The sequence below is a fragment of the Otolemur garnettii genome, unplaced genomic scaffold (assembly GCF_000181295.1).
Source record: "Otolemur garnettii isolate 467f Iridium unplaced genomic scaffold, OtoGar3 scaffold00108, whole genome shotgun sequence".
Lineage (NCBI taxonomy): Eukaryota > Metazoa > Chordata > Mammalia > Primates > Galagidae > Otolemur > Otolemur garnettii.
The window spans coordinates 1,211,356-1,228,032 of NW_003852503.1; the positions used below are offsets into that span (position 1 = coordinate 1,211,356).

The window sequence follows — 16,677 nt, forward strand, 5'->3', positions numbered from 1 at the left end:
AAAAAAAAAAAAAGATATCCTATGTTTGCAGATTAGAAGAATATTGTTAAAATGTCCATACTACCAAAGCAATCTGCAGATTCAGTGTAATCCCTGTCAATATACCAATGACATTCTTTACATAAATAAAAAAATCCAAAAAATTGTATGGAATCATAAAACACCCAAATTGTCAAAGAAAACTTGAACAAAACAAAACAACCTAGATGCAGCATGCTCTCTGACTTCAAAATATTCTACAAAGCTACAGCAACCAAAACAGCATAGTATTGGCATAAAAACAGATACCTAGACCAGGGGAACCAAACAGAAAGCCCAGGAATAAATCTATACACTTATAGCCAACTAATTTTTGAAAGGGTTGCTGAGAATACATAATGGGTAAAGGACAGCCTCTTTACCCACTGTGTAGAAAAAACTGGATATACACACGCAGAAGAGTAAAACTAGACCTTCATTCCACGTCATAAGCAAAAGCTAACTCAAAATGGATTAAAGTCTTAACTGTAAGATCTGAAACTGTGAAACTACTGGAGGAAAACAGGGGGAAAGCTCTGGGGAATAGTTTTTGGGATATGGCCAAGCACAGGCAACAAAGCAACAGTAGACAAATAGATTAGAGCAAACTAAAAAGCTTCTGGGTCACAAAGGAAATAATCAAGGGACAACCTGCAGAATGGGAGAAAATACAGGCAGACCAAACAGGCAATCAATAAGGGGCTAATATATCCAAAATATACAAGGAACTTAAAATAACTCAATAGCATGAAAAAAATAACCTTATTTAAAAAAACAGACAAAAGACTTGAAAAGACATCTCTCAAAAGAGTATGTACAAATGTACAAATGGCCAATAAGCATATGAAAACAAGTCCAGTATCACTTAGCAAAATACAAATCAAATCATAATGAAATATCAATGGCTATTATCAAAAAGAAAAAAGATAATAGGTGTTGGTGAGAATATGAAGAAAATGGAATCCTTACATACTCTGGGTAGGAATATAAATTAGTAAACCCATTCTGGAAAACATCTCGAAGACTTCTTGAAATATTAAAAAGAGAACAATGACCCTTCTACTGGATATGTGGGTCTATCAAAAGGTCTGAAATCAGTATGTGGAAGAGAATTCTGCACCCCCATGGTTTATGGAGCACTATTCCTAACAGCCAAGACCTGGAATCAGCACAGGCGTCCAGTGAATAAACAGATATTGAAAATGTGGAAAACATATACAATGGAACGGTACACGGCCTTAAGACAGAACGAAATCCCGCCATTTGAGACAATGAGGATGAACCTGGATAACATGATGTTAAGTGAAGTCAGCCAGGCACAGAAAGAGAAACGCTGCACGATCTCACTCACACAGGAAGATGATGACCTCATGGAAGTGGCCAGTAAGTACGATGATGGTTACCAGAGGCGTGGTAATTAAAGAGTGGGAGAATGGGAGGACTCTGGCCAAAGGTTATGCAATTTTACAGTTACACAGAAGGAAAAAGGGTCCAGAATAGGCAAATACATAGAGATATAAAAGATTAGGCACATGTAGAGAGACAGACAGCAGGTATGTGTTTGATTACCTGGGATGGGAGAGGGGTGAACGGGTTGGAGGAGAGGCAAGGTGGGGGTCAGGAGAAGAAATGACTGCTAATGGCAATGGACTTACTTTCTTAGGTGATGAAAACGCTCTAACATTGATTTTATTAATTTTGACAATGGCTGCACAATGTACTAAAAACCATTGGACTATAGACTTTAATGGATGAATTGTATGATATGTGAATTGTATCTCAATAAAGCTGCTTGCTCTTTTAAAAAAGAAGATAAATCTACTTCATATTTTGACAGTTTGATTAGTCAATGCTTATGTGCACTTTCTGGTTTTTTGTTTTGTTTTTTTTCACTTGGATTATATTAAATCTCCTGGTTAATGCGATGTTCTAGTTCCCTAGGACAGAGAAGTTTAACATTAGCCAGATGTGGAAAGACAAGGAGAACAAGACAATTTAAGAATGTTTCACCACCATTTCCTTTAAATATTGTGCTCAAACACTCAGGACCTTTTGTTCTGTAAGAGGCTGAATGAGATAAAACTCACCACCTCCAAGATATCGTCTAATCCCACTGAGAATGGCCCACATCACAAAATCTCCAAACTGCAGATGCTGACGTGGATATGGAGAGAAGGGAACACTTTTACACTGCTGGTGGGACTGCAAACTAAAACAACCTTTTTGGAAGGAAGTATGGAGAACCCTAAAGGAACTCAAATTAGACCTCCCATTTGATCCCACAATCCCATTGCTGGGCATCTATCCAGAAGGAAAAAAAAATCCTTTTACCATAAGAACACTTGTCCTAGACTGTTTATCACAACTTAATTTACAATCACCAAAATGTGGAAACCACCTAAATGCCCACCAACTCAGGAATGGATTAACAAGCTGTGGTATATGTACACCATGGAATACTATTCAGTCATTAAAAGAGATGGAGTCTTTACATCTTTTGTATTAACCTGGAAGTAGAACACATTCTTCTTTATAAAGCATCACAAGAATGGAGAAGCAAGAATCCTATGTACTCAATTCTGACAGGAGGACAATTAATGACCTCGTACATGGTGGGGATTGGGGTGAGGGGAGAGCAGAGAGAAGAAAGGATGGAAGAGGCGTGGTCTCAGTGTGTGACAGAGCTTTTGGGGGTGGGACACAATTATAAGAGGGACTTTACTTAACAAATACAATCAATGTAACCTGGTTCTTTGTACCCTCAAATGAATCCCCAACAATAAAACAAACAAACAAAACAACTCACCACCTCCACGGAGACGGGGCAGCAGAACTGGCCTTGGAATGTCCATTTGAGACAAGGGCCCCTGAACTGGCTGGTTGAGCTCCTTGTTGATGGCAATGAAAGCTGTGAAGGAGCTAATGACACCAGTCTCAAGGCTGGTGTTCAACACTTCTTTTCTGTAACTTGCTGGTGTCTCCATGAAACCCAGGTCCATGCTCTGGATAAAGGCCTTGGCAGCAAGGCGGTGAATGGTGAGGCTGAAAGAAGAAAAGAATAAATCATGAAACTATGGGGAAAACACCCAACAGGACAGTCACTTGGAGCTCTTAAAAGTTAGAAACAGCAGTGAGAAGAAAAATTCAGATAAGGAGAAGAGATAAGACTTGGGTGGTTTAGAAATAAAAAGTGATTGAGCCCAAAATTATGAAAAGAAATTCAACCTCCAGGGGTGGCAGAAAGAGACAGAGAGAGAGAGAGAGAGAGAGAGGGAGGAATAGAATTGCAAAGGAAAACAGAATTCTCACTTGGCATCAGTCTTGGGTTGTAAAGAGAATGTCACCTTATCCTCGCAATGCTTGCCGTGGAATGCATACTTGAGGCAAACGTGTCCTGTTGTCTCTGCTGCCTACAAATTAGAGAAAAGTAGAAGTAACAGAAGGAGGAGACCACCAAGAACAGGATTAAAATGGGAGCAGGTCCCCACCACAATCCATGAAAATCCCTGACTAACAATCAAACAGCCCAGAAAACCAGGATTGACGGGGGAGGCCACGGGCTGGCTGGTGCTACCTGGCAAGTGCCATCTCTTCCTTTGAGATCCAAATCCACCCACCAGTTTTCACGAAATTGTCACTAGCGTAGCTTCTCCAACTAGAGGAACTGACAAAAATGGAGACTCACTGGCATCACTCCAGACAACTGGGCGTAGATGATTAACCTCTGACCCTTAAAGATGATAGTCTGTTCTGGGGAAAGCACTTTAGCAGACAGACCAGCAGGCAAATCCCAGCTCACAGATAAGTCCTCCACCGCAGGCTGCAGAGAATTCTTCAGGGTCCTAAGAGCCTAATGGAGGAAAGGAACAGAACAAGCAGTGAAAAAAAATAACCAACAGTGTAGGTACTATTAATTGACTATGTATTACATATAAAATACCACGCTATCTATGTCATGCCTACTTCTTTCTGTTGCTTTACACACGAGGAAGCTAAAGCTCACAGATAGAGTAACATTGATATGAAAGAAGGAAATGTTTAGGAACAAGACTTTTGCAGAAGAGGATTAGATGAGAGACGGATCAAGTGAAAAAGAGTGGCTGGATAACAAGACGCCTTGTTGTGCAGGCTGACTAAATGGAGTATCACTTTCCCACCTCTTCCAATCTGTTAGATCACACTTGTTCATTCTCCTCTTCTTTGTATCTTTGCATGAAGATTTAAGAAGTCCTAAAGCACAGACTTAGAATCTCAATCACAACAGCCAAAAAACTCTTAGTTTCTCTGTCTCTGCTCTTCAATGCAAAGGCTCTAATCTCTTTCAGCATCTCGTTTTTGGCCTTTCAGCTACAGATGGACCAGATGCCATTTCTTCGGATACTACAGGGCTTCCCCTTTACAGTAGGCTGAAAGTAGTCCTACTAAGTATACAGTGCAAGGCCCTGGGCATATAAAAATGGCATCCCAGGGGCAGGTTGCTGCCCCTTGCACTTGCAGGGTCTCCCACCCTGTTCCACACGAGGTCTAGAGTGTCACCTCTGAACACACAGCCCTTCTCTCACCTTGGACTGCATCCTCTCCCTGCCTGTGATAAATTCTGCCGTGCCTCTTGACGCCTGGGCAATGCCTTTTATTAGGCTGGTGGAGGCACCTTCTCCAATACCAAAAGAGAAACACCTGCAAGCGTAAAAGCATGAAGATCAGAGACAGGCGCAAAGGGGCGGAGCTGTACACTTAGCACCTAATAGTCAGAGGGATGTAAAGACAGAGGCTACTTTCTTGATAAAAGTACAATAGCTACCATTTACTGAGCATTTTCTCTATTTCAGGAGCTACGAAAAGGCCTACCATTTAATCATCCCAGTACCCCTGATAGGCAGGCTTCTACCTTCATTTTGCAGCTAAGAAACTGAGGCCCAGAGAAGTTAAGAAACCTATCCCAGGCCACACTACTTAATAACAGAGATGGCACGGGAGCACTAGTCAGTCGTCCTTCCCTAGGCTGGTAAGATTGCCTCCTATACTTCCTTCTAGGGTCTTTTTAGTTTTGTGTCCTAAATTTAAAAGCTTTCATTTATTGGGAGTTACTTTTTGTTAAGTGGTGAGAGATGCAGGTCCAGTTTCGGTCTTTTACATGTGGCTAACCAGTTCTCCCAGCACCGTTTATGGAATAGGGATGCTTTTCCCCAGTGTGTGATTCCCTTTGCCTTGTCAAAGATCAGATGTCAAAATGAGGCTGGCTGCATCTCTATATTCTCTGTTCTGTTCCAGAGATTGATGTTTCCGTTTTTATGCCAGTTACCATACTGTTTTGACTTCTATGCCATAGACTTATAGTAATATAGCCTTGAGCCTGATAAGGAGGCCTCCAGATTTGTTCTTATTTCATAGAACTGCACTGGCTATTTGGGTTTTGTTCTGGTTCCATATGAAATGTAGAACTGTTTTTTCAAGATGTTCAAAGGGTGATCAGAGCCTATGAAATTTAATAACATTATTGGGCAACATCGTGGACCACATCTTCCTATTCAAATCTTGTTCCGCTGTGGTTTAGAAAAGAATAAGGGATGAAGATTCTGCTGTGTTGATGTTCTTTGGAAAATTAATTTTTGTAGTCAGTAATAAATATTCAGCTGCTAAAACTAAAATTGTGGAACCGTTCTGTCCTCTACAAGAAATATCAACACTAAATGACACACAGCAGCAGATGACACAGGGCACCATGTGGACACAGCCACCCAGAAATCGCATTCTCTCCATACCTGTGTTTATGCTTATTCATTCCAACTTCTTTAATTACACTGTATGTGTCATTAACTTCTCCATCTGTGAAGACGAAAAGCTGTACAAAGAAAGAAAATGCTCATCAAGCTTGCATCAAGTTCATTTTAAGCGAACAGAATTTGCCCTTGAAACGCTCAACTATTTCATTGCAGAGGCTCTGATGCCTGTTTAAACAACCACGAGACCCTTAACGTCCCATTGCCACTAGCATCACATTCTCACGTGGTCTGTTCAGAACCCTGGAATTTTCAGCACCTCCCCAATTAGCTTCAACAAAACAACTTCCATTGCTCATCACGTGGAGTTAAAGAAGAAGAAAAATGCCCTGTCTTCCCCTCCCCTTTACTATATAAGGCTCTGAATGAAACTATCTTTCAACAATCCCACTCTTGAACAGAATCTCTCTGACCCTTCTGCTAGCTCTGTTCCGATTCTTACCTGCAGGGGGTGGCCCGAGATGGAGGGCACCCTGTAAATGTTCTGGAGTGGTGCCAAGATTTCAGTGCCTCCTAGGTCTGCCCGCATAAGCCTCACCCTCTCCAGGGCCTCCGTCATTGTCTGCTGCGAGTACTTCACACTTTGCCTAGGGAAAACAAACCCATCCAGTATAACACAGTAACACGATGGCCGCTGGACACTGCACAGTGCTGAGTGCCTGAATTGAGATCCTCCTATCAAAAGGCAATCTTACCTGAAATCCTCAATGGCAAATTCTGCAACAGCCCTTCAACTAAGGAAGCCCTTTTTTTAAAGTATCAATTTGGACTCTCTATGGCTTTTTCAGAAACTTACTCAAAGAATGCCTCATAGGTAGAGCCGAATCCATAGATGTTGAAATAACAGCCTATGGGTAAACTCTTCAGCAGCAAAATCAGTGTTTCCTGAAGGTGAGAGAGAATGAGGCAGAGTGAGAGACGATCTTCTCTCTTCTGGCATCCACAGACCCTGCCATTCTACTACCTCCAGGGTGAGGGTGTGGGACATCACGGCTCCTTGCATTCCTTACATTCCAAGGCTAGGCTCAGAGTGGTCATGCTGCCTGTAGCTCAGGCTGAAAACAGACCTACAGCTCCTAATGCTCCCTAACTTAACCGTTCAGATTTATCCTCTCTTAAGCACACCACCAAAAAAAAGAAAGTTACTAGTTTCACCTTGGCCGCCTCTATACGCTGCTGAGCTATGCCCTGGCCGCTCATGGGGGTCTCCATACTGCCTGAGCGGTCCATGAGGAAGATGAATTCTCCGCAGGTAGTAGACGGCTGGTCTTCTGTGATCTCTGGATAGAAACTCACCATTGCAGATGGCTGTCCGAGCAAATTATCTACAAAGAAAAGATAAACTGTGAAACAAAAAAGAACTTCTGCATCCAAAAGTGCCTAAGAATCAATGGTAATGAACTCACTGTTTGATCCTTAGGCTTTGTCTATTTGGAAAGGGTTTGAGGTAAGTTACAAACATACAAAAGAAATAAAATCAGAACAGATACGAAAGAGAAGAAAGAGGGCAGAGGTTAGTAGGCACAATCAATAATTAAAATATTGTGACTGGATGCCCCTTTCTTGGCTGCTGAGCAAATACGTGAAAGACATCAGGTTAACAAGTTTCAGAGTCTACCAAATCAATCAGACATTTTTACCGCCACAGGCAAACCTTCTCTTCAAATCAAACCAACGGAGAGTCTAGTCTAACACATGGGTCCTTGCTTAAGCCTTTAATTACAGCTTTGAAAAAAATGATACTTATATGGACAATTTTTAGGCTAATTTACAAAAGTTGAGACTATAGTGTTATACACAGCAAGGTGGGTTTGCTTGCTTTGGTATGAAGTACTCGCTGATGGTCCCCAGAAGAAAGGGAAGCACTGGGATGTGGGTTAGACTCTCGTAGCATCATTCAAACAAGGGGGTGGGAGTGACCATTAGAGCCTTGCCTCTGTGGCTAAATTCTCACAGCCAGAGTCATGACTTTATTTTTAGGGGTAAGAGAAAGCTGGTGTAGGAACTGAAATGCCAGCGTCGAGAGAGAGAAGAAACGAAAATGGCTGGGTTATGTCAACTCTAGTTTTATAGTTTAGAGAATATAAAATTAAATTGCATCATCCTATCTTTACACAGTGATTCTGGGATTACAGATTTATTGTCTCAGTAGCCCTGAAATTCAGTGTGATCACAGGGCATGGGTCAGTTTAATCTCTTAACTCACGGGATACTCAACCAAAATGGTTTCTAAATAAAATGGTGGTCCAGCAAAGATCTAATGAAACGCTAGTTCAAAAATAACGTTTACATAATCCAGATGTCTGTATAGTCGATGGAAGAGTAAGATTTTTGTAATGGGCAAGGTAGATTCCTTTTCATTCTGAGAGACAGCTGCTTATCACGAATCTAGCATTGTACGCAGAAGTTGGAAAAGTTCCTAGGAGTATGATGAGTTACTGCACCTAAATTTCCAGAACAACGTCCTAAGAACAGGAAACACTGCTCAGTGCCTGTGGCTCAAGTAGCTAAGGCTCCAGCCACATACACCTAAGGTGGTAGGTTCAAATCCAGCCCAGGCCCAGCAAATAACAATGATGGCTGCAACCAAAAAATAGCTGGGCGTTGTGGCAGACACCTATGGTCCCAGCTACTTGGGAGGCTGAGGCAGGAGACTTGCTTGAGCCCAAGAGTTGGAGGTTGCTGTGAGCTGTGATGCCACAGCACTCTACCCAGGGGGACAGCTTGAGGCTCTGTCTCAAAAAAAAGAACAGGAAACACTCTATGTGGATTATCTACTGTAATTTCAGCCTGGCTCTTCCCTCCTGGAAGCAGAAGCTATTTGCACTTCATGAGTCTCAGCTTGCTTTTAAATGTGGCCTTTCAAACCTTAGCTTCCCTGCTTGCTCATCTCGGTTTCCTCATCTGAAGAATCACAGTAATAATACCCACCCTCAAGATGACTATCAGGTTAAGTGACATAATACACTTAAGGAACCCGGTATAGGGCTCAACTCAGATTAAGCTCTTTGTAACAATTTTATAACAATTATTTCTAAATTTTATTTTTGAACAATTATTTGATTAAATCACAGATTTGATTTCAAAAAGATATCATGTTATTAACATAGAAAGTACCTCTGTTCTAAGTTTGTAAAGAATAAGGTCTTATGTTTTTGTCCTATAGTGCGGGGTTTGATTTGACAGAACTCTAAATGCTTTCAGTGAGCCAAGCTGGCACTAAGTTTTTGCTTCCTAGTGTGGAAGAGAATAGTAAGTCATCTTTATGAAATATATGACATAGGAAGCAAGACTTGAGAGGCCCTGCTCGAAGGAATAACACAGCCTGCTGTCTCCCTATGGTCCTGGGGAACAGAGGAGAAAATGTACACCGGGGCTAAGTTCTTAGAAGAAAGGGGACTGAGATTACAATCCTTCCCTTTTTAAGATCTAACTTGATGAAACTTTCTCTGCGGGAAACAATCCTTCACTATAATCCTGACTAAAGACAAGGTTACTGTGATTGGAATATTTCACGGGAACCCAAGGAGATACCAAAAGGCAAGGAAAAAAACAAGCAACCACTGTACAAAGAGACAGCATGGAGCTTCACGGAAGAGCCAGCAAACTTGGCTGAGGCTGGGAGCTTGGACATCTGGCCCTGAAGAGGAAGAGCTCAACAAAAGAGGACAAACTAGAGTTCCAAGCTGTGAGCTCAAATATGAAGCTACTTTGGCCAAACATTAACCATGAGAGAGTGAGGTGGCTTACTCAAAACCAGCTATAGGGAATGTCCTCACAGTAGCTACGATTGCAGAAGCAAGACCCTAACTGAAATGCCAGCGTCAAGAGAGAGAGAGAAGATGAGAGAAGCCATGTCACTTTAAATATGATCGTCACCAAAGATGCTCCCATCCCACTCTGTGCAAAAGGCTTCAGAAGTGGCAATACTAGTCCTGCTGCTTTTTTATTGTAGAGACAGAGTCTCACTTTATCGCCCTCGGTAAAGTGCTATGGCATCACACAGCCCACAGCAACCTCCAACTCCTGGGCTTAGGCGATTCTCTTGCCTTAGCCTCCCGAGTAGCTGGGACTACAGCCGCCACAATGCCCGGCTATCTTTTTATTGTTGTTGCTGGCCGGGGCTGGGTTTGAACCCACCACCCTTGGTATTTGGGGCCAGTGCCCTACCCACTGAGGCCCAGGTACCGCCCTAGTCCTGCTTCATGACCCCTGAAATCCACCAGTATGGCAGCCTGGGAAGGCCCCAGGAGCACAACAGATTGATATGGGTTATAATTTTACTTGTAAGGAAAAGTGCATATATGTATGTTTTAATTAATCAATAAATTATATAGACCAAGTAGGGAAAAAGTTAGAGAAAAGTTCAGGCAGCACAAAGGCACACCAGTCATCAATTAAATATCTTATATACAGTCCAACTACTATATATGCAAAAATTTAAGAATAAGAGACATTAAAATAAACTAAGAAACTAGGGCAAGATAAAAAAACTTAGAGATGGATGGTGGTCAAGGCTGTAGAACAAGGTGAATGTACTTGAGGCCCCAGAACTGTTCACTTAAAAATATTTAAGGAGGTTAATTCTGTGAAGCACATTTTCCCACAATAAGAACCACAATTAAGAAAAAACTCTTCGGCTCGGCGCCTGTGGCCCAAGTGGCTAAGGCACCAGCCACATACACCTAAGGTGGTGGGTTCAAATCTAGCCCGGGCCCACCAAACAACAATAATGGCTACAACCAAAAAATAGCCGGGCATTGTGGCGGGTGCCTGTGGTCCCAGCTACTTGGGAGGCTGAGGCAGGAGACTCGCTTGAGCCCAGGAGTTGGAGGTTGCTGTGAGCAGTGAAGCCATGGCACTCGACCCAGGGGCTCAGCTTGAGGCTCTGTCTCAAAAAAAAAAAAAGAAAAAACTCTTCTAGAGCAGAAAGAGACAGAAGGAGGGAGGGGGTGGGGTCTTGGTGTGTGTCACACCTTTTAGGGGCAAGACACGATTGTTAAGAGGGACTTTACCTAACAAATGCAATCAGTGCACCCTCAATGAATCCCCAACAATAAAAAAAAACAAAACTCTTCTAGGTAAGACTGCATGAAGGTATGATGAATCAATCAATAAATGTTATTTATTAAAGAAAAATTTAAAAAGTTTTAATCTAACCCTAACTACCACTTGCATGGTTTTCTGTGTTTTTAAATGTTTTCCCTAATTATAGTGGTAATTAGCTTGTATAACTTACTTTTCTTTTTACTTAACATTTTTTGGAAGCCTTTTTTCCAAATTATTTAAATCTGCCTCTGTACGCTATTTTAGTAGCTACATGATAACTCCTCTAAGTATACCTTACACAGTAAATATAGCCCCTTTAAAATATTTTGATAATTCATTAATCTTAGATTATCATTAAAATGGCAAGAGACAGCTCAATGTACATTTTTACTTATAGTTAGATTTTTTTCCTTAGGTAAGATTCCCAAAATTGAAATCATCAAAATAAACATTTATTTGACACATATAGGCAAATTTCTCCTCAAAAGGTTGATACCAAATTATTTTGCTTCAGGGAATCTATGATAATGCCAAATTCATCACAGCTTTAAAGCATGAGGCATTATAGGTTTGGAAAATGATAATTTGCAAGACGAAAATATCACGTGATTATTTGATTTGTATTTCAAATGAAATAGCATTTCATTACAATTTGCATTGCAGGACTGATCACTATCTCCTGTTTATAAACCGTTGTGCTGTGTCATTAATTTAAGTATACTCAATAAGTCTGACCATTTTTGTTCGCCATTAAGTCAGCTATGTTTACCTCAATATTTCACATGGCTATGTCTTACTTGCTACTGGAAAGGAGAAAAAAGTGAGGGTAATTTCAGGGCAATTCCAAGACAGGAAGTTCCCTCTTAGGAAGTGACTATAAAGCAAAATACCTGGGCCGAGATCAGGCATCCCCATCTCCACAGCTACACTGGGGGTGTGCACTTTGATGTAGTAAATCAGAAGCTCCACATCCCGATCATACTTGTGGCCATCAGCCAGGGAAATCTGAGTTGGGAACAGGCAAAGAAACCCCATTAGAACTATCACTAACTGCTTCCAGGGGCGGAGGTCAGAGCTGGGGGCTACAGGCTTCCTCCTTGAGTGAACACCATCAGGAGCAGAAGGGAGAATGGAGAGAAAATTCTGGATGTTAAACAGGGGTAAGGAAGGACTTCTCTTTGAGTTGACATTTGGGATGGATTGTATGAGGATGAAGTTAAGATCCAAGGAACAGGGATACTGGCAAAAATAGTACTCCTTCATTAATTACCTGAGCAGAAGTCTTATCATCTCCAAGGTACTGAAGAGGACTGAAGGCGCAGTTGGATTGCACTTTCTCGATGCTATGCTGGGAATTGATGGTGGCAACCATACTGAGTGTGTAGGGCAGGTCCTCCAAAGGCACTACAGGTCCCTTATTAAGGCAGCTGTCCTGAGAACTTCCTATAAAAAGTTATTTTAGTTGTGTTTTACTTTTTAGCACACCCACACGCAACCTTAAGGGGACCAATTAAGTCACCCATCACCAGTGTTCATAAGGGACAGGTACGCACCAGAGAGCTGGTATCTAGGGTTCAGCACAGCTGGCAGCACAAAGCGCAGGGCGCCATCCGCTTCCAGGGACAGCTCCTGCACGTACTTCAGGGTGAGTGCAGCCTTTGACCCGGGTTGGAGGTTCCCCACATTGCAAGAGAAGACATCCCTGGAGCTCATATCCTCCTCCAATAAGAAGGCCTGGTGGCCCTGGGAGATGGCAGTCTCATAGTTTTCACGGGCCTGTGAAGAACACGGTGAGGGCGGGAAAGAAAGGCAACATCAAAGGTGACCTTGTTGATGAACAGACAAGTAGCACAGAAAGCAAACAAGTGTGCGTGTGGGGGGGGGCAGTCTGATTGGTCTTGTCAAGTTCACGGCTACCCTATGAATGTCTCCGATTGATTCCCTCCCACCCCCACCAAATGATTTTAGGAAAACAGGCGTTAGCGGGAGTGTAGGAAAGAGCTCTCATTTGATAGGTATTTTAAGGAACACACATTACTAAGAAGTAGGGTGCCCATCCGCAGTACCTTTATCCTATCCTGTAATTCTGCTACAATTTGTTTTCCATCTACCAAGGCTTCAAAGCTGTAGACAGCAGAGTCTTCATCCATGGGGAAGACAAAGAAGGCCTCCAAAGGAACTTTCTGCTCATTCTCATAGTTTAGAGTTGCAGACACACCAGCCACAAACTCACGAATGGACAGGCTCACAGAGATACTCTTCAGCGCCACTAGGGACAAATCAGATGCCGCAAGTTTTAACAGAATGCCTTCTAAAGGCCCAGTCTTGGGCTAGAAAAGTCACAAATCAGGCTTACCTGGCCCCTTTTTGTTGGTGAGTAGGCCACACTGGGTCACCATGATGATGCAGAGTGTCTGCAATAAAGACACAAAACGAACAGAGTGTCATGTTGAGGTGTCTGTCCTCACACCAGTACCTTATGTGCTTCTGTCTGGCACAAGAATACACTCAAAGGGCTGATGTCGGTGCTAAGGGGGCAGACATTCCAACAATATGGCTCCTTCGAAATGCCAGTCTCAGTTGGGGGGAGTACCCACTGAACAGGAAGTTTTTGGAAACACTCTGAGGCTGGATCAAAGCCTGGTCCCACTTTTCAGAAAGTGTATTTAATATACCACTCCTTGGCTCGGCGCCTGTGGCTCAAGCAACTAAGGCACCAGCCACATACACCTGAGCTGGCAGGTTCGAATCCAGCCCGGACCAGCCAAACCACAATGACGGCTGCAGCCAAAAAATAGCAGTGCATTGTGGAGGCGCCTGTAGTCCCAGCTACTTGGGAGGTAGAGGCAGGAGACTCGCTTGAGCCCAGGAGTTAGAGGTTGCTGTGAGCTGTGATGCCACCGCACTCTACCCAGGGCAACAGCTTGAGGCTCTGCCTCAAAAAAACAACAACCAAAAAAACCAACCAACCAACCAACCAAACAAACACAAATACACCACTCCTTATCCTACTGATTAGTTGTCACTGATTTAAGCCCTCTGAAACTCAGTATTGTTTTTATAAAATGAGAATCATAATACCTGCACATCCTATAGGAATTAATATATGTGAAGTCCCTGGAATAGCACCTGGCCCACAGGAGGCACTTAATCAATTAAGATCGGTATCAGCATTGTTCCTACTGCTGTTGTCCCTGGTGTTTAATAAGCCTCTGTTGCTATGCACTTTGCATCATGCTAAGCAGAGCTCTGTATGTGAGAAGGTGCAGGATCCCAAATGGACTCCTGTACGGTAGCCTGCTTGATTTGGGGACTCATAATTGAAGTCACTTTTCTCTGTCCAAGATAATCTGAGGTATGTAACTATTACTTGTGTTCATGCCCTGTATTTTAGACCAGGCTGTGAAATTCTATTAAAATCTTGGACAACCATTTCAGATAATATGATAACAAAGAGAGAAATTTTCCCTGTCTTGGTTATGATTTACATTATGATTTTTTTTTTTATCCAGAGAGTCTGTTTGTTTGGTCCCAGTGATGATCCCCAGCACCCCTGGAAAATGTTCTGGAACCGTTATGAATTGAATCATTTGCTTGCTTCGCCTCTCCCGTTTTGTCAAAGCATTAACTGACCTGCAATCCCCAGCACCAGTGAGGGAGATTTTTACTGAAAACATCTTTTACCGAGCTCAAGTGGCATTTCCTGACACACAGAAAATACTCAAGAAAAATGAAGGTGACGTGTTTTTCCAGTGGCCCAGGGGAAGATAAGTCCCGGAAGACCAACCTTCCCTAAGGCCCAACAAGCCAGATAATCTCTGAATCATCACCAGCCTCAGGGCTTCTGAAGCGTTGGACAGGACTATTTCTACACCCTCTAGGCTCGCCCTAATCACCCCTGAAAACACCCCACCCCAATCCATGTTAATGTCCTTGTTGTTCACCCAGCTAAGGGCAAGGGTGTTTCGGAGACACTCTGCCTCATCTCCTCAAATCAGCACTCATACGTCAGGCTTTTCAACTCATATCTGCAATGATTTGGGGCCAATCGATAAAAACTGATTATAGCGAAATGGTACACAATTTGATAGCAACACAGCAGCAGCAGGTGTGAGGTAAACAGACAATGCTTAGGAAAAACAATTTAAAAATAAAAATAAATAAATAAATAAAAAGGAAAGGAGCTTCCGTGTAGATGCCTGACTGGGGCAGGTTCTCTGGAAAAAAAGCTGGAGGTGGGGGAGAGAAGAATTTCTATTAACACCAACAGGGACCTTAAGGCAGGAGGATCACACAGGCGTGAAAAAGCTGAAAAAAAAAAAAAACCGTGTCAGGTAAGCAAAGAAGTCAGGCTGGGCACTACTCACCAAGGGTGTCTGTGAGCGGGAAACAGAGCCGACCGACGTCTCCTACAAAGAAACAGGCTTAATTCCCCGATCCTAACACCCGAACAAAACCCTGAGTGAGGGAAATTTGCTATTCTGCACCTTCCCTCCCCTCCCCTTTCCAGTAAAAACAAAAATTCGTTCGCATCAGAATCAGTTCTGTTTCTCGGGGCGGCACTTCAGCAAAGCATAGGGGAGACTGGCCATAGCGGCTGACCAAGGTGAAAGCAAGCCTCGAATCTGAGGAAGATGGAGAAGGGAAGGCTTTTCCCCGAGCCAGGGAGCTGCTTCTCAGCCGGACCCTCAGGAATACAGAGTCCGGGCTCCGGCAGGAGGGAGCCGGGAGGCGCCGGTGGCACCGCCTGCGTGAACGCGGCTCTACCGCAGACGAGGGGAAAACCTGGAAAGTGGCCAAGAACCAGGGATGCAGAGTGGGGCTCGGACCGAATCAGAGAGTCCTGTAGTCCTTCCATGTTCAATCCTAGATTTCTAATGTCCTGGTCTTCACAGAACGGACAGCAGCGTTAAGGGACTGCAATCGATTGGGGCGGGTGAAGGCTTACGAACCAAATTCCCGCAACATAAAAGTCCGTACAATTAAGAAAACATCAACTGTCTATATCAAAGGAAGAAGGGGAAAAGGAAAGAAAGAGAAAAGTAAAGTAAAAGAAAATAAAAGCAGGAAGAGAGGCTTTCAGATTAGAGCCTGAGTAAATTCCCCGCGGCAGCAGGCACGAGATTCCCCTCAGCAGCCAAATCTGCAGCGCGCCCCGAGACCCGCACTCGGACTAAACTCCCCACCTCTTGGGCTTGCAGTTCGAGAAAGCTCTTACAGGTTTCGGATCGGGGCCCAGGGAATTAGAATGTGCGGTTCTGAGTCCTCAGAGCCGGGGACTGGCGTCCAGCCCCGGGACCGCGGCGTACCCGCCTACCTGCTCCCGAAGTCACGAGGGCTCTGAATCACGCCGCGGCGAGACTCGAAAACAAAAGCAGCCAAATTTCCGGTAAGTCCCGCCCGTTTCTAGGGACCGTTAATAAAGTAGCAACTACATGGCTAAGGGATCGATGGAAAATTCTTCCTTCTTTTTTTTTTTAAAACAGCCTCTGACTTGGGACGCCACAGGCTGGAGCAACCTCAACCTCCGAGGTTCAAGCGAACCTCCTGCCTCAGCCTCTGAAGTGGATGGGGCTACAGACCCGCGCCACAACGCCCCTCTAGTTTTGGGGGTGAGGGTGTTTTGTTTTGTTTTTCAGACAGTTTCACTTTGTCACCCGCCGTAGGGCGCTGTGACGTCATAGCTCACAGCAACCTCAAACTCTGGGGCTTGAACAATCCTCCTGCCTCAGCCTTCAGCCCACCTACTTTATTTTACTTCTAGTAGATATCGGGTCTCTTTTTGCTCATCGTGCTGGTCTGGAACTCCTGAATTCAGATTTCCCCCACC

General features: G+C 43.5%; 1 protein-coding gene across 5 annotated transcripts in view; it reads right to left on the bottom strand.

The window, feature by feature from the left end:
- Positions 1-16,205, bottom strand: part of VWA5A (von Willebrand factor A domain containing 5A) — a 26,982-nt gene extending 10,777 nt beyond the window's left edge. For 2 of the 5 annotated variants that reach the window (XM_023517328.1, XM_023517331.1), the window contains exons 1-15: positions 16,165-16,205; positions 15,215-15,256; positions 13,204-13,261; positions 12,914-13,116; positions 12,401-12,623; positions 12,118-12,290; positions 11,738-11,852; positions 6,954-7,123; positions 6,595-6,683; positions 6,241-6,385; positions 5,781-5,860; positions 4,581-4,695; positions 3,704-3,868; positions 3,328-3,428; positions 2,825-3,060 (exon numbers count right to left, since the gene is read on the bottom strand). In XM_023517328.1, coding sequence (XP_023373096.1) covers positions 2,825-3,060; positions 3,328-3,428; positions 3,704-3,868; positions 4,581-4,695; positions 5,781-5,860; positions 6,241-6,385; positions 6,595-6,683; positions 6,954-7,123; positions 11,738-11,852; positions 12,118-12,290; positions 12,401-12,623; positions 12,914-13,116; positions 13,204-13,246 — 1,858 coding nt within the window. In that variant the 5' untranslated portion in view covers positions 13,247-13,261; positions 15,215-15,256; positions 16,165-16,205. Of the gene's footprint in view, positions 1-2,824; positions 3,061-3,327; positions 3,429-3,703; positions 3,869-4,580; positions 4,696-5,780; positions 5,861-6,240; positions 6,386-6,594; positions 6,684-6,953; positions 7,124-11,737; positions 11,853-12,117; positions 12,291-12,400; positions 12,624-12,913; positions 13,117-13,203; positions 13,262-15,214; positions 15,324-16,065 lie in introns of those variants that run through there. The other 3 variants (XM_023517329.1, XM_023517330.1, XM_012809601.2) reach the window with 3 other exon arrangements.
- Between the last annotated feature and the right edge of the window lie 472 nt (positions 16,206-16,677).